The 23,176-nt window shown below is 45.3% G+C and overlaps 1 protein-coding gene across 1 annotated transcript; it reads left to right on the top strand.

Moving 5' to 3' along the window:
- Positions 1 to 21,027: 21,027 nt before the first annotated feature.
- Positions 21,028 to 22,854, top strand: LOC103696051 (uncharacterized). The gene is made up of 2 exons (XM_008777557.6): positions 21,028 to 21,425; positions 21,523 to 22,854. Exons 1-2 carry the CDS (start codon positions 21,228 to 21,230, stop codon positions 22,051 to 22,053), a joined length of 729 nt encoding a protein of 242 aa, XP_008775779.3. The 5' UTR covers positions 21,028 to 21,227; the 3' UTR covers positions 22,054 to 22,854.
- Positions 22,855 to 23,176: the final 322 nt, after the last annotated feature.

Genomic DNA, 23,176 nt, shown 5'->3' with positions numbered 1-23,176 from the left:
ACTCTATAAATCTGTCACTTTTCCATGGTTAACCAAACATGCCAAATTTAGGTATTCTCTTTTCAGAAATCTGCTTCCTAAAAATTATATTTCTATGAGGAAAAATATTTTTTGTGAACCAAACGAGCCTATTATATTTTAAGGAAATGCACTATAGTAAACTGTAACATGTGCTTTACACCCCCCGCCCGCCCCCAGAAGAAGAAAACTGTAACATGAGTAATTATGCTTTTTTTACTCTGAACTATTTTGTCAAACTTACTTTTCCTAGTGGTTACTTTATCTGCCATTTTGAAAACAAACAGAACATTGCAACTCATTACCATGTAGATTTAATTACGGGGACCCTTGCTGTATAACTTGCTGCTTAACCTATTCTACTGGTCCATGTTTGTGGGATTGCTTTAGAATGGAATCTTTAAAGCGTAAATCTTGCAGTGGCTGGCACAAATATTTATCATCTTGCTTGCAAATATGGTATGTTAAATTTTGATTCAGTTAGTTCATATTCATCTATGCTACCAGCTGTTTTGAGAATGGTAATAGATTGATATTCTGATTGATAGATATTCAATGCCAAGCCATATGACTTACCATCTGATAAAGTGCGTAAGCGTAAGCTCTGAATAATGATTTGGTTGCATGATGCTGCATTTTGTTCGGCAAGGGTGCATCTCACCCTTCTTATCGATGGTTGCTCTTTGGTCCATGAGCTTAGACTGCAATTCAGAGACCTGTCTTCCAAGTGGCCGTATTGGTTTTGTGTCAAGTCCCTCTTTTTCCTAAACTTACTTTGACCTAGAATTCAGAACTGGTTTCTGAAGCTTGATATCAGGCAGCCGATCATAAAATCTGCTCAATCTTTCCATGGAGCCTTCTCAATGTATAGATGTGCTCTATAGCTGACTCCATATTCGATGGGAAAAAGGCTTGGATGATGAATTCAGGTAATAGTGCGGATGCAAAAATTGTACAAGTTGCTTGCATCTTTAACTTGCTGTCCTGTGGAATTATAATATCTCATGATCCGAGAATATTTCTAATCTCATATGGAGTAGCCCAATGACAGCCAATAAATTGCATGTAGTAAATCCTAGGTTATAGCTGCATATTTATGCCTATTATTCTGTTGTATGGCTGCCAACAGCGACTTGGACTGGTTAGATCAAGTTTAAGAGCTAGCTTTAAGCCAGCCCAACACACAAGATAACCCTAGGCTAGCTCGGTCCATCCCATTTGATGAATCCAACCATTCAGACCAAATCCAATCCTATACTCACAGTTCCAATCCAAAACATCCAGAGTCAGAATAGCCAGCTTGCCTAAACCTTCAAGTTGAAACCAGTCCAATAGGAAACCTGGTTGACATTCTTGAATGTAAGCCTGATGGCCCTGATCCAGTTCTAGCATATACTGCCCAAATTATTATACCCAGTTCGTTGGTTCTCTTTGTTTGAGTAGAGTTGGGCAACGGGCCGTGCCGGGCCGGCCCGGCCCAGGCCCCCCGGGCCCAAAGACTAAACGGGCCGTGCCTGGCACGGCCCGTTCAGCACGGAACTGCAGCCCGGCCCGGCCCCAGGCCCCTCTATTGGTGGGCCGGGCCGGGCACGGCACGACACGGGCCGTGCCAGGCACGGCCCGTAACGGGCGCAAACGGGCGGCCCGCAACGGCTCCGAACGGGCCGTGCCGGCACGGCCCGTAACGGCTCCAGACGGGCCGTGCCTGGCACGGCCCGTCTGGAGAGGGGGAGGAAAATAGCCGTTTCCAACGGCTATTTTCGGGAAAAAGACGCTTTTACCCCTCCCAACAGTCCAATAACGGCTGAATTGAGGGGTATTTTGGGAAAAAAAAATTTGGGCTTCTATAAATAGCCCATTCCTCCCTCATTCTCACCACACCAAACCTCTCATTCTCTCCTTCTCTACTGCTATTATTTCTCTCTTCTAAAGTGCTCTTCTAGCAATTTAATTTTTAGTTTGTTCAAGTGCTACACAAGAGGAGGTTCCTGTTGAGAAGAGAAGGTCGCTTCTGTTGAGAGTACAAGAGGAAGCTCGGAATCTCGGCTCTGCCTCTGCCCTCCGACCCTCTACTCAATTCCTCCTTGCGGTTAGTTTTTATTTTTTGAATTAATCATAGATATGTCATCTTTTGAGGAAAGTCAGTTTGGCATTCCTGTTTCTGAGGGAGAAGAAACTAATCCCCAACCCCCTGTTCCTAGTTCCTCTAGAACTGGTGAACCGAGTGAAGGTCAAACCTCTTCTCGTAAGAGGACTAGTACTGTATGGAATGAATTTGATAGAGTTATGGTTGAGGGAGTCTGGAAAGCTAGATGTAAAAAATGTGCCAAACTTTATAGTTGTAGTAGTAGTGGGGGAACAGGGCATTTAAAAAGACATCAAGAGAGTCATAGGATGCATGATTCTCATGCTCAAACTCAAAGTAGCCTTAATATACAAGGGGGATTACTTGTAGGTAATTTTGCATATAATCATGAAAATCAAAGAAAAGCACTTGTAAAATGGATAGTTAAGGATGAATTACCTTTTAGTTTATGTGAATCTTTTAATTTTGAAGAATATGTTCAATTAAACCTACAACCTGCTTACAAAAGAACTAGTAGGCGTACATTTAGAAGAGTAGCTATGACCAATTTTTTAGCAATGAAACAAAATTTAATTGAAACACTTTCTACTTTAAATGTAAAAATTTCATTAACTTCTGATATTTGGTCAGCATCTGTAGGTAGTAATTGTTTTATTGCCATTACTGCTCATTATATTGATAATGATTGGCAATTAAATAAACGTATTCTTGCTTTTCGTGCTTTTGATTTTCCACATTCTGGGCAACAAATTTCAAATATAATTTATCAAACTGCATGTTCATATAATATTAATGAAAAAATTATGTCTATTACTTTTGATAATGCATCTAATAATAATTCTGCTGTTGTATTATTAAAAGACTCATTGCATCCCATATTAGATGGAAATTTACTGCATATTAGATGTGCATGTCATATCTTAAATCTTTCTGTTCAAGCTGGCATGGGCATGATTCAAGATGTGATTTCAAAAATTAGAAATGCAGTTTCTTTTATTCATGCTTCTAGATCAAGACTTCAAGAATTTAAGGAATTATGCATAAATCATGGTAAACGTTTTAAAAAATTTAAACTTGATGTAATTACTCGTTGGAACTCCACATATAGCATGATACATGATGCATACCCATATAAAAATTTATTAAGTGCATATATTAATGATCGTGGATTAGGATTTACATTGACTGAAACTGATTGGAATAAAGGAAAAATTTTGGAAGATTTTTTGCTTAGTTTTTATAATGCTACCAATGTTCTTTCTGGTATTTATTACCCTACTTCATGTTCATTTTTACAACAAGCATATATAATTAGTCAAAAATTTGCAGAACATAGATATGATGATGTTTTAATGCCTATTATTGAATTAATGGAATCTAAATGGAATGAGTATTGGGACAGGATATGTCCTATGCATAACTTAGCTGCTGTATTTGATCCTAGAGTTAAATTAAATGGCGTGCTAATTTTACTTGATGCATACTCTGAAAATATGAATCAAGATGCTGAATCTGCTAAAGATGAGGTAAGACAACTTCTTTATGATATTTATGCTATATATGATGAAAAAATTCGTGGATCTAGAACACAAATACAAACCTCTATTCCTCCTTCTAGTAGTTCTCGTTCGTCATCTATTTTTTCATTCATTGCACAGAGAAGACACACACATGCTTCAAGTTCCTCTTCATCTTCTTCATCTTTAAGTAGTGAACTAGAATTTTATTTACGAAATGATCTTCATTCTGCATATGATGAAAATCAAATAGAGAATCTAGATGTATTATCTTGGTGGAAGAGTGTTAGAAATCAATATCCTGTTATGTCTGCAATTGCACGCGATATTTTAGCTGTGCCGATGTCCACGGTAGCATCGGAATCCGCTTTTAGTGCAGGTCGGCGTGTTCTTGACGAAAAGAGAAGTAGGATGACGGGCGAAACGGTGGAGATGCTTCTCTGCTTCAAGGATTGGCTGGATGCTGAGGCAAGACTTCAAGATAAAGGTGGACATAATACAACATCCTCTGATGATGATGATACAAACACTACTGAAGACTGAAGACTGAAGACTGAAGAGTGAATACTGATTCACTGAATCACTGATGATTAGTAAGATTTCTTAATTTTTTATAATTGTACATTTTTATTGTATTCTGGAGGTCAGACCAAGGTCCAAACCTCGGCCCTTTCTTAGTTTCTTATTGTATTCTAGAGGTCAGACCAAGGTCCAAACCTCCCTTCATGTACCATTTTGATTTAAATTAATAAACTGGTAGGGGTCTATGCCAAACCCCCCACCATTAAGGTGGCTTTATATTCATAAATCAAGATTTCTTAGTGTTCAATATTTATTAATTTATTAAAAAAATTTATGAAGCATTAATTTTTATCGGGCCGAGCCGGGCCCAGGCCCGGACCGTGCCAGGCTCGCGTGCCAGCCCGGCCCAGGCCCTTATGGGCCGTGCCGTGCTGGCCCGCGGGCCGTGCCGTGCTTGGCCCGCGGGCCTAGACCGGGCCGTGCCGGCCCAGGCCCGAAGCGGGCCGTGCCTGGCACGGCCCGCTGGCCAGGACCCTCTAGCCCAGCACGGCCCTATCAAAGGGGCCGTGCCAGGCACGGCCCGGCACTGTAGCTGGCGGGCCGTGCCAGGCACGGCCCGCTTCGTGCCGTGCCGTGCCGGGCCGTGGGCGGCCCGGCCCAGTGCCCATCTCTATGTTTGAGTTTGGACTTGTTTCGAGTAGAATGAGAGAAGATCAATCTATTGATACTACTTAGTGTCAGAATTTATTTTGACTTATGGAAAAGTTGTCCTTTACATGATCTGCATTGATTGAGGTTATGAGGTAAATAATCCAGAAGCATTTTGAGAGAGGAGCGAAAGAGGGATAGACTTGTGTTTAAGAGGGAGGGACTTATGTGTTTAAGACTTGCTCAGTAAACCAGACATGTAGAATCCCTATTTCTCTCATCTTTTCATATGATATTGAACTGTACTATCGAACACGTTTGATTCTGCCATTTGCAGGTCATTTATGATTTAATAAATTAGGTAATTGTGGACTAAATTTGATCCAAAGCCCCAACCACTCCTCCTTGTTTTATTCCTTCATTTTCTTTTTCCTTTAAAATCCTTTCTTCTTCTGTTTAATTTCACATCAATGTATATATAATGGCATCAAAGTCAAATTTCTTAACCATGTTTTCAACAAATCATTTATATATTCTATATCTTCCCAGTCTACTTTATTCAAGCTCTTGTTATTAAATGCCTTACTCTCATCAAACCCTATTCCCTGATTCCCATCCTCTTCATTTTCGTCTTTCTTTCTGCTTTTCTTTTCATTTTGCATCACAATTTTCTCATACTGAATCTATCTTCTGCCAACTTTCAGCCTGAGAAAGTTATCCTCTTTGTCCATTTCTACTATAAAACCATATTCAGCATTGTTATCCTCTTTATCTTGAATATGGTTTTAACCATATTCAGTCCAATCTTCTGCGCTTTGGTCTCTATTCCAAGTGATCAATTGCTTATGGTTATTAATTAAGATTGGTTATCTGCTGATATGGTTGGCCTCGTGGCTGCTAAATTATACATTGTTAAGTGCGCAACCCTAATATAAGAATTTAAGTAGACTTGACATGGGCATTGCACATTAGAAGAAACATGATGTGGTTTCAATCTGATTCAAGATTGACAATGAACTTTCACTTTTTAATTGGTGCATGTCTCTAGCTCCTCTTTTTAAAGAGCGGGGGAGCTGCACTGAGATGGACACATTTTGCTTAAGTGCTCTCAAGAGTCCGAGACCAGTTCGGGGCCGGTTTTTTTATGATAGAGATTATTCATTTCAGGTGCCTTCTTTGTCAGTTTAGTGTTAACAAACTATAATTTTACAGCTAACCTGTTTCTCTATAACTCCTTGATGCTTGTCGCTGTTCATCGGTTGAAATGTGCAAGTGTTTCTAGAAGTCATTCCTTTACTTTGGCATCTTTATTAATTGTTGATTTTGGTACTTTGTATTTGATTTAATGTAACTTTTCCAGGCAAGATTTCTTTTCTGAGGTACAAGAGGTTTCTGAGGAAGGGTGAGAAGCAAGATATTTTCTGCACTTTCCAGCAGTCAATGTTTCCAAGTATACTGTTGTGGGGTCAGCTGGTGCTTGTCCATTTAGGGTATGTCCAATATTTGTTGGGAAGTTTGTATGTGCCCTAAAATCAGATCAATAATCTGTACCTAGAAATTTCTTGAGGGCAATCATGTTTCCTACTTTTTGTTGTATGGAAGCTTGATATCAAATGGTGTATGATATGGAATGGTGGCATCCTTGAATGAATCCTGGAAGATTCAGGTTTTGTTCAATCCTAAGAGGGAAGGAATTAGTTCTATCAGCTACCATTATGGCGCTAACACTGAAGTGATGCCTGCCTAAAAGTTTGTAATAGCACTGCTAATATCATCCATTTTTGCTGTCAATAAGCTTCCTCTTTCATTTCTAATGCATGGTGGAGAATTTTTGTTCCGATTGGGCTGAGTCAGTGTTGCTGCTGATGTAAGGGAGAAGCAAGATTCTACTAGTGTATTTCTCTATCTATCCATCCATCAGCTACCATTATGGCACTAACACTGAAGTGACTCCTGCCCCAAAGCTTGCAATAGTGCTGCTAATATCATCCATCTTTGCTGTAAATTAGCTTCCTCTTTCAATTCTGATACATGGTGGAGAGTTTTTTATTTTTATTATCAGGCTGAGTTCAGTGTTGCTGCTGATGTGATTGGAGAATTAACAGCCTATTCTGTGCTGGTGGCTATCTTCCTTGAAAAATCCTGTTTTTTAATGGTTTCTAAGATGAAACTATTCCTGTTTTCTGCCTTTAAAGAGGCAAAAACAAAAGTTTTTTCTCTAAGAGTTATGGTTCCAGAGTGGCGTGATTGCAAATGGCCATGCAATGGCAACCACTAGTATGTTTATTTAAGTCAACCTAGGCATTGCAGCTGGCTTTTATTTTCTATTTTGATGAAGGTTTTAGATTCAGTTAATAATCCTTAGCGTAGTTAAAATGTCACGCCCCGGACCCGGATCCGTGACACGGCCGTGCTATTGCCGACTATCGCCCACAGTAGCACGCAGCCTCATACAGGGGTAGCAGGTAGCCAAAAGGATTCATCCTTATATATATATTAAAAGTTTTGCAGTACAACCTTCAACTGGTTGAAACCAAAAATACAGAACTTCTATACTATTCAAATGTACAAAAGTATATAAGCTTCTTCCAAAAATACGAAGCTCTGTAACAAAATAAAAACATATCTGATGGCGATCACTGATGAGGATCTGAAAGAAAACGAAATATAAACAGATGTGAGCTACACGGCTCAGTAAGTAATCCTGCATAATCCTATCGGATCAACCAGTATGCTAAACATGTAAATCAGGATTTGAGAAGCTGACATGCATGTTTATCTAATGATCATCATGGCATAACATGTAAGCAATTTAAACAAAGCAGTAGTGCAAATCACAAAAATTTTCATAATATATGCATATGAAACCGTGCCCCCGGCATGCCGTGGTCCTTTTTCTCTCGGATGCTACTGCGAAGTCAGACTCGACCACTGGCGGGGCCAGCTCAGTTACTATTCAGCCACTGGCGGGGCAGGCTCAGTTACTATTCAGCCACTGGCGGGGCAAGCTCAGTTACTATTCAGCCACTGGCGGGGCAGGCCCAATTCCAACTCAGCCACTGGCGGGGCAGGCTCAGTTACTATTCAGCCACTGGCGGGGCAGCTCAGTTACTATTCAGCCACTGGCGGGGCAGCTCAGTTACTATTCAGCCACTGGCAGCTCAGTCATTCTCAGTAGCATCTTTGAGCCCATTATAGTGCCTCTTGGCTAGATAGTATTTCATTATACTAACTTGCATGCATGATTAAAATATCAGCATCCTCATGTTGCATACATAGCCATAGCTTCTGGGATCATGCAAGTTACTTATGCATTGTAACATATCATGCATGAAACATATATACTTAAAATAAATGCTTAGGAAAACATTAATAACATGACATGATCCATAACAGGATTAGGACAGGTTACTTACTTCAATTCGCTTTCCAAATTTCTCAAGTCCAGATGACAAATCCTTAATCACCTAAAACAACACCATAGGGATCACATTATTCCCCATTTATTTATTATAAAATTTCTTAGTTCATCATACTATGAACTTACTTGCTTGGATCCCATCCAAGGATCTAGCCCAAGTCCAATTTACCCAATTTAGAGCCTTTGGGGCTCGATTTTTAAACTTAGCCTAGTCTAATTGGGCTTGGGTTAGCCAAATTTGGCTAACCCATATCATTTTTTTTTTTTTTCCTTTTTCTTTCCTTTCCTTTTTCCTTCTTTTCTTCTCCTTTCTTTCTCTTTTCTTTTTCTTCTTTTCTTCTCCTTCCCGAAGCTTCTCTTTTCTTTTTCTTCTTTTCTTCTCCTTTCCGAAGCTTCTCCCGACTCCTTTCTTCCTTCCGCCGCGAAGAGAGGAGGGTGAGCTCGGGAGGGGTTGAGCCCCGGACGGCCGGCTCCCGCGACCGGCTCCCGCGGCCGTCACCCGCGGCCGAAGCCCGCGACGCCCTCGGCCGCGCTCGCGGCCGACGCTCGACGATCGCATCCCCGGCCGGCCTGCGGCCGAGGCTCGTGCCGGCGGCGCTCGCAGCCGAAGCCGGTGGCCGCCGCACGTGACAATAACTGGTGAGTCCCTGTTCCCTCTCTCTTTTTTTTTTTTATTTCCTCTTCTCCTCTTTTTTTTTTGTGTGTGTGTGGGAGCCGCGCCGCCACCTCTTCGCCGGTGGAGAGGCGGGGGCTCGGCGGAGGCTGGCGGCCTCGGGGCCGCGCCGGTCGCCGGTACGGCCAGACCCGGCGACCCCTTGGCTGCCCCTCTGCCCGAGGGCGGCCTTGGCCGGGGTCGGTCATCCGCAGGCCGAGTCCGGTTGGGCTCGGCCCGGGTGGCGTTGGGCTCGGGTTCGGGCCGTTCTCAGGCCGGCCCGCGGCCTGTAGGTCCGGCCTGCAGTCCTCCTCCTGTCTCTCTCTCCCGTGCCGGTCTCCTCCTCACTGTGCCGGTCTCCTCCCCTCTGTTTCACTGATGAAACAGAGGGGAGAATACCCCACAGAGGGGTACCTCCACCCTGTCTTTGCCCAGAGACCTATTTACAGAGCCTTACCTTTTGTGGTCGGTTGAAGCTGTGGGGGATCACCTCGGTTCACAGTCCCTCCTTCCTCTCCTGGGCTGCAGGGTCCCTTCCGCCTCCAGCTCCAAGGCTTGGCTCTCTGGCGCAGTAGATCCAGAGGGTTAGAGGTTTAGGGAGGGTACATTCAATTCGGGGTTAGCAAATCTTAGGGGTTTTAAATACAGGGCTTATGACTTGACCCCAAAGGAGAGGTGGCGTTCTCTCCTTCCTCACTTCTCCGGGAGCCACCAGCTGCCCCTCCTCCTCAGGCCAGCTCACAGCTCCGTTGCCCGAGGGGGAGGAGGTGGCGGGCTCCTATTTTGCATGCCGGTGGGGGTTTCTCCGTTAGCCATCTGGTGGTCTTGTCTTTTCAGCCCTCAGGCGGGAGATCATGGCCATCTTGGGCCAGCTAACCCCTCCCTGGCCCAATACTATTCAACTGGGCCCTACAGTATTGGGCCCGGTCTGTATTGGGCCCGGACATTACATCCTCCCCCCCTTAAATAAATTTCGTCCTCGAAATTAAGCATACCTTGGTTCTCGAAGAGCTGAGGGTAGCATTGTCGCATCTCCTCCTCCAATTCCCAGGTAGCTTCCCTTTCAGTGTGGTTGGTCCACTGGACTTTAACATAGGGAATGGTGTGCCTTCGGAGGATTTGCTCTTTTCTGTCTATGATGCGCAGGGGAGCCTCCTCATAGGTTAAATCTTCATTTAATTGCAGAGGCTCATGTGGCACCACATGGCTGGGATCCGGAACATACCTCCGTAACAAGGAGACGTGGAAGACGTTGTGTACGCCTGATAGCTCCGGGGGTAGGGCCAATTTGTAGGCAACCTTGCCTATCCTGGTAAGAATCTCGAATGGGCCGATGTAGCGAGGACTTAGCTTGCCGTGTCTTCCGAATCGGGTAATGCCCTTCGATGGAGAAATTTTCAGGAAGACAAAGTTCCCCTCCAAAAATTCCAAAGCCCTTCTTCCTCTGTCAGCCCATCTTTTCTGTCTATCCTGAGCAGCCTGAAGCCTTTGCTTAATCAGTAGTACCTTGTCCCTGGTGTGCTGGACCAATTCGGGGCCTAGCATTTTTCGCTCCCCGACTTCATCCCAGTGTAAGGGGGATCGGCATTTTCTCCCATAGAGGGCTTCGTATGGGGCCATCTGGATACTGGAATGGTAACTATTGTTATAAGCAAATTCCACCAGTGGTATATGACTGTCCCAATTTCCACCTAGGTCCACAGTGCAAGCCCTCAACATGTCTTCCAGAGTTTGGATTGTCCGCTCTGACTGGCCGTCGGTCTGGGGGTGGTATGCTGTACTGAGCCTCAGTCCGGTACCCATGGCCTTCTGAAAGCTTCCCCAGAATCTGGACACGAATCGGGGGTCACGATCAGAAATGATACTCACTGGTACTCCGTGCAGGCGTACAATCTCGTCGATGTATAATTGGGCCAGCTTGTCTAGAGGAGTACCAATTCTGAATGGTAGAAAGTGGGCCGATTTTGTGAGACGGTCAACTATCACCCATACCGCATCATTCTTCCTTATTGTTCTAGGAAGTCCTGTAACAAAATCCATCGTGATGTGCTCCCACTTCCATTCAGGAATTTCTATTGGTTCCAGCAACCCTGCCGGCCTCTGGTGCTCTGCTTTTACCAGCTGACAGGTCAAACATCGGGCCACAAACTCAGCTATCTCTCTCTTCATCCCCTTCCACCAGTAATGTTCCCGAAGGTCCCGGTACATCTTAGTACTGCCTGGGTGAATAGAGAAACGGGATTGGTGGGCCTCTTCCATGATTTCCCTTCTTAGGTCAACATTTGCCGGTACACACAGTCGGCGGCCAAACCTTAGGGTGCCATCGGGGTGCATTTGGAGCTCGGGTCGCAACCCTTTCTCCACTTCCTCCTTGAGCTGGCAGATGTGCTCATCAGACTGCTGGGCAACCTTTATTCTGTCGATCAAGGTTGGTTGTATACTCAGGGCGGCCAGCAAACTTCTTGTAGTTCGGGTAACCACCTCAACCTGCAGTTTCTCGAGATCCTTCTGAATCTGTGGTTGAGTGGTGAGTAATGCGGCGGAGCTCATTACTGACTTTCTGCTTAGGGCATCAGCCACCACATTGGCCTTTTCTGGGTGGTACTTAATACTCAGGTCATAATCCTTCAGGAGTTCTAACCACCTTCTTTGCCTCATATTCAATTCCTTCTGGGTGAATATATACTTTAGGCTCTTGTGGTCAGTGTACACTTCACAGTGTTCGCCATACAAATAATGTCTCCAAAGTTTCAAGGCGAACACTACTGCGGCCAACTCCAGGTCATGTGTCGGGTAGTTCTGTTCATAGGGTTTCAGCTGTCTCGAGGCATAGGCTACCACCTTGCCATCTTGCATCAGCACACAGCCCAGCCCGTTCTTGGAAGCATCACTGTAAATGGTAAATTCTCCAGTTAAGGACGGCAATGTTAAAATTGGGGCAGAAACTAACCTTTGTTTAAGCTCCTGGAAGCTCCTCTCACACTTGCCGTCCCAGATAAACTTGGCCCGTTTCTTAGTCAACTGGGTCAAGGGGGTAGCTATTTTGGAGAACCCTTCCACAAATCGCCGGTAATACCCGGCTAATCCCAAAAAGCTTCTTATTTCCTTGGCATTGGTAGGACGAGGCCAATCCACCACCGCTTCTATCTTCTTGGGGTCCACTGACACTCCTTCCTTGGAGATTATATGGCCGAGAAACGCCACACTGTCCAGCCAGAACTCACATTTGTTCAGCTTGGCGTACAACCTTTTCTCTCGAAGGATTTGTAGCACCACCCTCAAATGTCTTCATGTTCCTTCCGGCTCTTTGAGTATATCAAAATGTCATCGATGAAAACTATCACGAACTGATCCAAATATTGTTTAAAGACTCTGTTCATTAAGTCCATAAATGCAGCCGGGGCATTGGTCAGTCCAAAAGGCATAACTAGAAATTCATAATGCCCATACCTGGTTCGAAATGCAGTTTTTGGCACATCCTCAGATTTGATCTTCAGCTGATGGTAGCCTGATCTCAAATCTATCTTGGAGAAGACTTGGGCGCCTTGCAGCTGATCAAACAGGTCATCGATCCGGGGTAGGGGATATTTATTCTTTATGGTTATTTTGTTCAATTCCCGGTAATCGATGCATAGCCGCATACTCCCGTCTTTCTTTTTCACAAACAGGACAGGAGCTCCCCATGGCGACGCACTGGGCTGGATGAACTTTTTATCCAGGAGTTCTTGTAGTTGTACCTTCAATTTCCTTAACTCAGCAGGGGCCATCCGATAGGGAGCCTTGGAGACTGGCCCCTCTCCTGGTGCGAGGTCGATAGTGAATTCGATCTCTCGATCTGGGGGTAATCCTGGTAGTTCCTCCGGGAAGACATCCGGATATTCTCTGACTACTGGAATATCTTCCAGTTTGGTCTCTTTCTGGGTATCCACTACACAGGCCAGATAGGCCATACACCCTTTTCTCAAAGCCTTTCCAGCTTTCAAGGCAGAAATAAAGTGTAGTGTAGGAGCATCTTGAAGGGGTATATCGCCCTGAAAGAAAAATTCTTGCTCCCCAGGTATCCGAAATACCACCCTCTTGTGGTAACAATCAATGTGGGCGTGATACTGTGACATCCAGTCCATGCCCAAGATAATATCAAAGTCTTGCATGTCAAGCTGTAAAAGATTTGTCTCTAATTCTTTTTCCCCTATCTGAATTATGCAATCTCTATATCTAATGTCAACAATTACGGTTTTCTGAAGGGGTGTAGCAACATGCCATGGTTCCACTAATTTCTCAGATGTGCTATGTAGTTGTCTGGAAAAGCTAACTGACACGAAAGAATGCATAGAACCAGAATCAAATAGAATGAAGGCAAGAACCGAGTTGACCAGAAGTGTACCTGTCACCACCTGATCGCTAGCACTGGCATCCTGTCGAGTCAGTGCGAAAACTCGAGGGTTACCCCTCGATCTCTGGTCCTCTGGTGCAGTTTGTCTAGGCTCGTCCTTCCTTCGGCTAGGGCAGTTGCGGGCGATGTGTCCTGTCTGCCCGCAAGAATAACAAGCTCCAGTCTTCTTCATGCAGGTACCCTTGTGGTTTCCGCCACAGGTGGGGCAGCCTCTGCTCTGTCTCTTCTTGGGCACAGATCCCTTGCTGCCTCCAGACCCACTACTCTGAGCTCCCGACAATCGGGTCCTCTTCATGTCTTCTCTCTCCCTCCCGGACCGTATTAGGTCAGCCTCAACCTTCAAGACTCGGTCCAGTACATCCTTGTAGCTTGAGAACAGATGGGAGGATATTCGGGATCGAATCCCGTACCTCAATCCCTGTTCAAACTGGTTTACCTTACTTCTCTCCTCCTCCATGAACTGGGGGCAAAATCGTCCCAGCTCGTTGAATTTATTGGCATACTCCAGAACAGACATTCGGTCGGTCTGGGTCAGCGCCAAGAATTCATTCTGCTTAGACTGGTTGACTGAATCCGGAAAATATTGGTTGTAAAACAACCTCTTGAAGTCCCTCCATGTAAGTCCGTCGACGGCATAGGCTGTCTCCATGGCCGTCCACCAGAACTCGGCGTTTCCTGTCAGCATAGAGGTCGCCATCTGGACCTTCACCTCATCGGGGAAAAGAAGAGCTCGGAACATCTTCTCTATTTCCCGGATCCATGCTTCTGCTGCCATAGGGTCAGGCCCACCCTCAAAGGTCGGAGGGTTTAGTCGGCGAAACCTCTCATAGCAGGTGCCTGCCGGTGGCATAGCGGCCAGCTGCATCATCTGCTGCTGTTGCAGCACTTGTGCCATAAGCTGGTACACTCCGGCTAGGCCTGCCTGACCTGCTGCAGATCGTGGAGTATCTGGGGGAACCGACTGCTCACTAGGCTCCGGGGAGGGTGGTCTCCTGTCGTCATCCATATCTCTTGAACAATCGCCTTGCAGTCAAAAATTTTAAAGTGAGATTATGATAAACTAGCATATTATAACTTTTTCTATGACGGTGACATTCTTAACTACCCCTTTTCTTAGGCATTTTATGGTTATTCTTTTGTTTAACCTAAGGCTCTGATACCACTAGATGTCACGCCCCGGACCCGGATCCGTGACACGGCCGTGCTATTGCCGACTATCGCCCACAGTAGCACGCAGCCTCATACAGGGGTAGCAGGTAGCCAAAAGGATTCATCCTTATATATATATTAAAAGTTTTGCAGTACAACCTTCAACTGGTTGAAACCAAAAATACAGAACTTCTATACTATTCAAATGTACAAAAGTATATAAGCTTCTTCCAAAAATACGAAGCTCTGTAACAAAATAAAAACATATCTGATGGCGATCACTGATGAGGATCTGAAAGAAAACGAAACATAAACAGATGTGAGCTACACGGCTCAGTAAGTAATCCTGCATAATCCTATCGGATCAACCAGTATGCTAAACATGTAAATCAGGGTTTGAGAAGCTGACATGCATGTTTATCTAATGATCATCATGGCATAACATGTAAGCAATTTAAACAAAGCAGTAGTGCAAATCACAAAAATTTTCATAATATATGCATATGAAACCGTGCCCCCGGCATGCCGTGGTCCTTTTTCTCTCGGATGCTACTGCGAAGTCAGACTCGACCACTGGCGGGGCCAGCTCAGTTACTATTCAGCCACTGGCGGGGCAGGCTCAGTTACTATTCAGCCACTGGCGGGGCAAGCTCAGTTACTATTCAGCCACTGGCAGGGCAGGCCCAATTCCAACTCAGCCACTGGCGGGGCAGGCTCAGTTACTATTCAGCCACTGGCGGGGCAGCTCAGTTACTATTCAGCCACTGGCGGGGCAGCTCAGTTACTATTCAGCCACTGGCAGCTCAGTCATTCTCAGTAGCATCTTTGAGCCCATTATAGTGCCTCTTGGCTAGATAGTATTTCATTATACTAACTTGCATGCATGATTAAAATATCAGCATCCTCATGTTGCATACATAGCCATAGCTTCTGGGATCATGCAAGTTACTTATGCATTGTAACATATCATGCATGAAACATATATACTTAAAATAAATGCTTAGGAAAACATTAATAACATGACATGATCCATAACAGGATTAGGACAGGTTACTTACCTCAATTCGCTTTCCAAATTTCTCAAGTCCAGGTGACAAATCCTTAATCACCTAAAACAACACCATAGGGATCACATTATTCCCCATTTATTTATTATAAAATTTCTTAGTTCATCATACTATGAACTTACTTGCTTGGATCCCATCCAAGGATCTAGCCCAAGTCCAATTTACCAAATTTAGAGCCTTTGGGGCTCGATTTTTAAACTTAGCCTAGTCTAATTGGGCTTGGGTTAGCCAAATTTGGCTAACCCATTTCATTTTTTTTTTTTTCCTTTTTCTTTCCTTTCCTTTTTCCTTCTTTTCTTCTCCTTTCTTTCTCTTTTCTTTTTCTTCTTTTCTTCTCCTTCCCGAAGCTTCTCTTTTCTTTTTCTTCTTTTCTTCTCCTTCCCGAAGCTTCTCCCGACTCCTTTCTTCCTTCCGCCACGAAGAGAGGAGGGTGAGCTCGGGAGGGGTTGAGCCCCGGACGGCCGGCTCCCGCGACCGGCTCCCGCGGCCGTCACCCGCGGCCGAAGCCCGCGACGCCCTCGGCCGCGCTCGCGGCCGACGCTCGACGCCCGCATCCCCGGCCGGCCTGCAGTCCTCCTCCTGTCTCTCTCTCCCGTGCCGGTCTCCGCCCCTCTGTGCCGGTCTCCTCCCCTCTGTTTCATCAGTGAAACAGAGGGGAGAATACCCCACAGAGGGGTACCTCCACCCTGTCTTTGCCCAGAGACCTATTTACAGAGCCTTACCTTTTGTGGTCGGTTGAAGCTGTGGGGGATCACCTCGGTTCACAGTCCCTCCTTCCTCTCCTGGGCTGCAGGGTCCCTTCCGCCTCCAGCTCCAAGGCTTGGCTCTCTGGCGCAGTAGATCCAGAGGGTTAGAGGTTTAGGGAGGGTACATTCAATTCGGGGTTAGCAAATCTTAGGGGTTTTAAATACAGGGCTTATGACTTGACCCCAAAGGAGAGGTGGCGTTCTCTCCTTCCTCACTTCTCCGGGAGCCACCAGCTGCCCCTCCTCCTCAGGCCAGCTCACAGCTCCGTTGCCCGAGGGGGAGGAGGTGGCGGGCTCCTATTTTGCATGCCGGTGGGGGTTTCTCCGTTAGCCATCTGGTGGTCTTGTCTTTTCAGCCCTCAGGCGGGAGATCATGGCCATCTTGGGCCAGCTAACCCCTCCCTGGCCCAATACTATTCAACTGGGCCCTACAGTATTGGGCCCGGTCTGTATTGGGCCCGGACATTACATAAAAGGTCACATTCGCTCTAGGATGTGGTCCCATTGGCTTTTGCACTCCATCTAAAATGGAGATTTTTTCCCCTTGTCGGGACAGCGAGTGATGCGACTTTAAAGACCTCCAAGTGTTCTTCATTTTCGTTTAGAAAGATGAAACAAAAGAGCCAGGGTCTGACTTGGAATTCAGAGAGAAGATTCCTTGGTTATAACTTTGATTGGTAGCTGGTTTACATCTCTAAATGAGAGCTCTCGAAAAAAAAACTTGATTGCTTGGTTGAACTTCTGGATACTTTTTTTTTTCTTCTTCTTCTTCTTCTTCTTCTTCTTCTTTTTATTTTGATCTTTTCCTTTTGTGTGGATGATATTGAGCTTCTTGATTATTACAAGACTATTTATCATCATGCCCCTATAACCAAGCTTATATTGTTGAACCTGTTGCTGGAAACCGAACCCGAGGGTGACCGCGGACGGAGGAGGAGGAGCTCCGGCATAGGATGCGGCGGCGGACAGCTTTCTTCGGAGGACCTGCACGAAGCCGGTGGTCGGGGGTTCCGGCGTCGGCCCTCCAATGCTTAAGTCAAAGGAGGTTTTTTTGTGGAGCAAGTAGAGAGATTACGTAAGAAAAAGAATCTCTCCCGTGAGAAGAATAAGTTCCCTTTTTATAAGAGGGGTGTAGGGGTTAGTGACTGGACGTGACTGTGCGAATTAATGAGTTACCGTGGACGGCCCGAGATTTTGGGCTGGCTGGTGGTCCGTTGAAATCGTGTACATTTAATCGTTGACAGTCGTTGAGACGGAGATCGTGGGATCGTGCGCTAATCATTGACAGTTGTTGAGGCAGAGATCACGGAATTGGACCCCGGATGAGGAGAAAGGGGACTTGATTTTCTGTGGAGTGGGGAGGTCTGCTTCTTTCTTTGACTGAGTCTTCTTTGGACTTGAGGTCGATCGGGCTCAACTTAGCCGAGATCAAGGCTGCAAGCTTTGGGTCCGGGCGCGCTGAGGTCGGACGCCTTGAGGTCGGGTGCCTTGAGAGTTGCTACCGTTGCGCTCGCCATCAAGTGCCGGCGATTCATCCACGTGCTTTGAGCAATCCATTTTTCCCCTAACAGAACCCAATTGTTGTTTGAGTTGTGGTAACCTACGCTACATCTGCAATTAATCATACTCCTAAACTTTGCCTTGCTTGTAATTAAAAACTACGTGCATCATACCACCTTGTATTATAAAGTTATTTTTAAAAGATCTTATCAACCACCCACTTGGTGAGATAACATAATTTCGTTAGGAGAGGCCTGTACCAAGCAAACTTGCCGAGGAATAAGAAGAAAAGTTGATTGGCTTTCCCAAGTTCACCTTGGACCATCATTCCTTTCTATGGTACACCGGATCTTAGATGGGAAGTACTATAAGAGGCCTTCCGTCATTCAATATGATGAGTTGCTGAAGGAATGGTCGACAGATGGATTATCTTCCCAGCATCCAACGGACGTAAAAGAAAAGAAAAGAAGAGTGAGAGAGCAATGAGTTATGTGGCCGTAGGAGGAGGCGGGTTTGATGGGGGTACATTTGCTCCCGGCATTGCTCCTAAAAAATCATCTTGCAAGCTGATAGGGGGTAAAATAGATCGTTCTATTCTGGACAACGGATCATCTCATTCCGACCGAGTAGACCTCAGCACCGACCAGGACTATCCAACCTCACTTAAATCTCTCCACTATGACCTGCAGTAACCTTCTCCAACGATGCGCCCCGAGCTCAGGTCGGGGCGCCAAGCATTTCCAATGATGTGCCCGACCTGAGCTCGGGGCACCAAGCATTTTCGACGACGCGCCCTAGCCCTAGCTTGGGGTGTTATCAAACAAACCTCAGAATCGGAAAGGCCGAGCCGACTGCGGCCGGATTTTTACGCTGTCATGTGCCCTGCAGGATCGACCAAGAGCTGAAGATGCCTCGCCAATTACAGGTATCTACTAAGACACCCCTCGAGCCAGCTTCAGGGCGCCCTGCAAGATCGACCAAGAGTCGAAGAGGCCCTGTCGACCGCAGGTATCCACAATGACGCTCCTGCCCAAAATCGGGGTGCCTTACCGAGCTGACTTCAGAGCCGAGGAGGCTGAGCCGACCTCAGAGTCCACCAAGTCGACCTCACTAAACATACTAATCAACTACAAGTAATGGCGCCCCAATCTGAGTAAGAGCGCCCTACCGAGCTGACTTCAGAGCCGAAAAGGCTGGGCCAACCTCAAAGTCCACCGATCCGACCTCACCGAACATATGTCGCGACTTCCAAATCGGCCCGACCTCAGTGCTCATCAAGCTGACTTCACTAAGTAAAGGTTGCTGCCTCCAAGCAAGCCCGATCTCGCCTACGGCTGCATACATGCGCGCACCCATGCGCAGCCCTATGCTCACATATGTGGCGGTATATTACAATCTCATCGCACCATGCTTTGCTTGCTGGCCACTCTACGACATGACGACCAGAGGCTATACCTTGCTGCCAAGGGCCATACCCTATTAAACGCCTACAACACCATACCGTGCACAGGAACAACTCGAAACATGTGCCCCCAGCAAGCCGTGGCCACGCGCTATCTGGCCTTCGCCATTTCCTCCCATAATGAGGACAAGCCATACCTCTGCTACTTGGGCACTTCCGCGGGGGCTATAAATAGCCCCATCAGGTAACACCTAAGGACTTTTGGCTGCTCCACCTCAGATCTACTCTAACTTAATCATCAGAGAGCTCTCACCGGAATTCCACTGGTGAGACTTTGTGCAGGTCCGCCGGCGCGCAAGAAAAGACGTCCTTCTTCCATCCGGACTGGTAGCTCCTTCGACTCCTCCGGCGTGGTTACCCTCGGGCTGAATTTGAACAGCAACACAAGCTATTGCAAAGTTTTCATAGCAATGGTTTTTCTTGTAATGTGAAATAGTTTTTCTAATTGTTGTCGCTTAAGACCAGCCAGCACTGGAAAGGTGCATAGTCAACGATTGTTTATTATAAATAACCATCAAAGCAAATGACAAATAAAATGATTGTTATCATTAACCTAATCTTCTTGTAATTATCGACTACTCTTACCTTCCTTGTCTGTTAGTGTGACCGATTTTTTTTTTTTTTGGGCGTATTCTTTTGGGTGCTAGTTACCAAAGAATGTTGGAAAAATATTTTACTTAAAAATTACGGTATTTTTATTTTATAAAAATATTATAAAGAAATAATCTAGTTGAAAAATTAGAAGATTGAAAATAGTTTGTTTGGATCGAGACGCGTGATATACACTGTCATAAAAATATATTTTGTCTTCTGCATGCAGGTTTGCGGCGATCTCGTCCCCAAGGTTCAATAACCCAGCTCAGTTCGATCATGCTCGTAGCTCAGTTCGATTCTCTTCTAACGAACATGATCGTTAGGAGGTTTGACCCGACCGACTTCTTCAGATGCTCAGATGAAAAGAAAAGTTACCACAAACGTATCCTAGTCAATTTACCAACAACAAAAAAAAATCCCAATTCACAAAGTATCCTCACCATTTGCTTAAACAAGTGAAGTCATTTATTAGCTTTCATTGCAGTACATTGACTAGGAACGTAATTTGCAACAAAAATTAAGAACCGGGATTTCAATAGATTGGTTCATAAAATCATAATCATGATTCCATGGTATCTCAATACCTTTCTTTTCCTAAGTTTCCGTCACCATCAAGGTTAACCTAGATATCATTCTATCTCAATCTCGGTTATGGGAGGTTAAAAACCTTTTCTTGATGACTGCTTTAAAGTTTACTTTTCTTGAGTTCGGAGATGGTACTTCCAAAAATTACTTTTTCCCAAAAAAAAAAGGAAAGAAAACTTTTTTATAAAAATTAAAAATTATATATTTTGCAACACTCATATTGAAAATATAAGTATAAATATGAATAGGCCCCACTTCCATCGTCTTAGATTGACACCCGGGGCCGCTCTTATCTGGTCCTCACGATCAGAGAGTGTATGTTTCGGTCAGCAAAATTGGGTCCTTCTCCGGTGGCATTTCCGTCAAAGAACGACCCGCGCGGCCCATGCACCCGGTCAATCCAGGTAAAGACAGTCGCGCCCTACCCACGGAGAAAGACCATAGAGCCCCTATCTCGGTCCTACCTATATTCGAGGAAGGAGGAGCAACCGAGCAACCAAGTCAAGATGGACATCAAGTCAACGGACCACGACGTCCGCGGCGCGAGATATATAACGGGACGGGGCGGTAACCTTCGGCCACGTGCCCATTCCGGGCAGCCCGGGAAGTTGGGGCAGCACTTCCTCCCCTCGCCCTTAAGCCGGCGGGCCAACCGTCACTCCCGGATAACGGAGGAGACGACAAAGAGAAAGAGGCGGACCGATACGCCGGCTTCCCTCCCACCCCTCCGGAACGCCACTAATCGTCGCCACTCGCCGTCTCTCGATCCAAATCCCTAAATTCCAACCCTAATCTTAGAATTCTCTTTTCTTCCCCGTTTCTCACATCTGGTGGAACCGAAATCGTCTCCTAAATCTTCGGGAAGCGATGAGAGCGAGATGGAAGCGGAGCGCCCACTTCCTCTGTTTCGGCGCCGTCGATCCGGCGGAGGAGGAGGCGGCGGTGAAGACGAGAGATAGCTCCGCCGGATCCTGCGGGAGGATCGAGATCCTTGGGACGGAGGCCCGTCGCCACAGGCGGCGTCTCGCGAAGATCTTCAGATCGGCGATGTTTGTTTCCGCTCTGGTATGGCGTTATCTCATGAAACCATATCGATTTCGGTTCAGACTTGGATCCAAGATCCGGTTTTTAATGATTTGTTTTTCGGCTTGATCTCGTTCAGAATCGAAGCAAGGAAGAAGGGAAGCATTCGGACTGCTCGGCGGCGCGAAAGGCCTCCGTCGATAAACGGGCGGCGGAATGGAGCGAGAAGTTTTCATACGGCGACGACCGGACGGCAGACGCGATCTTTTCCTCGTCCTCGTGGACGTCGTCTTCCACCTCCTCCTCTTCTTGCTTGTCCTCGGCGTCCTCTTCCTGGTTCCGAGAGCCGGAGCCGAAACCGAAGCCGGAGTTCCGGCAGAAGAGGGCGTCGCCGATGGCTGAATCGAGGAATCACCCGCCACCGGCGCGGGGGCCGGCCAGGAATTACGGTTCGGCCACGGGGTTCTTCTTCCTCCTCCTAAGCCTATCGGTGATGGTGTTCTGTGGACGCCTCTACGCGATCCTGTGGACGTCCTCGTGGCTCTGCTTCGTCCCTCCCCGGAACGTCGCGGCGACAGGGTCGCCGGAACTCCGGCGGAAGGGGATTGAGGAGATTGAGAAGAAGAGGATCATCTTGGAGGGCTTCTTGGAAAGAAATCGAAGGGTCTGAAATAAATAAATAAAAATCAAAAAATGAAAACAAAATGAATACTAGAAATTGTGGATTTTGGATAGAAATTGAATGCTTGCAGTTAATTTGGGTTTGCGGGAACGCGTATGCGATCATGGTGCTGTCTTGGGCTTTTCGGCTTACTTTTTTTACGTTTAAAACTCATATATCTTCTCAGATATATTTTGGAGGAGATTGGATATATTCTTTTTAACATTGGTGTGAGCAATGCCACATAAACACAGCCAACTGAATTATTAAAAAGTAAACCGTACAGTAGCAAAAAAATAAACTGCACAGTAGCAGAGAAACAAAAGCATGCCTAATTCAAAAAAAACTTCTCTGATGTGACCTAATTAACAGTTTTGTTTGTCTCACAAAATATATGTACAGCCTGAAAGACATAACACTTCCTTAACAGTTGCCAGATATTGCATAACAGCAGATGCTTAGCCTTCCACCCCGCCTTTTAGATGTGTTCAATTATCTTGATTGAGTTCCTCTCAAGGATGATGCACCCCATCTCAATTATGGATAAATTTTTGTTGCGTCTTATATTGTTGTTGTAATTGATGTAGGCTGCCACCTTGTGGAATGATGTTTGAAAGTTATTCTAATATTGGACGTGGCAAGATTTATTTTACTTTTAATTTATTTGATTTGAGTTATGGTTTGACCGGTGAAGAGACATTTTTTTCTTTTCAAATGCTAATATATGGGAATGCCTCTCTCAATCTCTCTTAGTTGTTTTTTTCTAGGTTGGTTTTTTTTGTTGTTGACAAGATTGAATAAATAAGTTAATTAGTTTCTTATGCATGATGAATTAATTATATTAGTTAAATTTATTTAGTTAAAATAAAGTCACCGAAAAGGCTCTACTAAGCAGTAAGGATTTATGATGCACATGCTATAGTATGTCTTAGCTTCATGTCAAAATTAATAGAGATATATAATTATTAAATAGGCATCTAATGCATTTGTTTGGTATATACTCTTAGTTAATTGGTAGGCTTTGATGGCATTATAGTGACTAATGTTGGAAAGGTGAAAAGGCAACATAAAAAAAAAACTTACATGCAATATACTATTTAGGTTTTGCTTATTGGCATGATAGGATATTCTA

Source organism: Phoenix dactylifera, chromosome 1 (genome assembly GCF_051530095.1).
Source record: "Phoenix dactylifera cultivar Ajwa chromosome 1, Ajwa_hap1_PhDact_Kaust_v1.1, whole genome shotgun sequence".
Taxonomy (NCBI): domain Eukaryota; kingdom Viridiplantae; phylum Streptophyta; class Magnoliopsida; order Arecales; family Arecaceae; genus Phoenix; species Phoenix dactylifera.
This window is presented reverse-complemented; position numbering and strand designations above follow the sequence as displayed.

Coding starts and splice junctions, on each gene's coding strand:
- LOC103696051 (XM_008777557.6), top strand. CDS start 21,228: ATGAGAGCGAGATGGAAGCGGAGCGCCCACTTCCTCTGTTTCGGCGCC. Junction 21,426..21,522: donor CGATGTTTGTTTCCGCTCTG/GTATGGCGTTAT, acceptor GATCTCGTTCAG/AATCGAAGCAAGGAAGAAGG.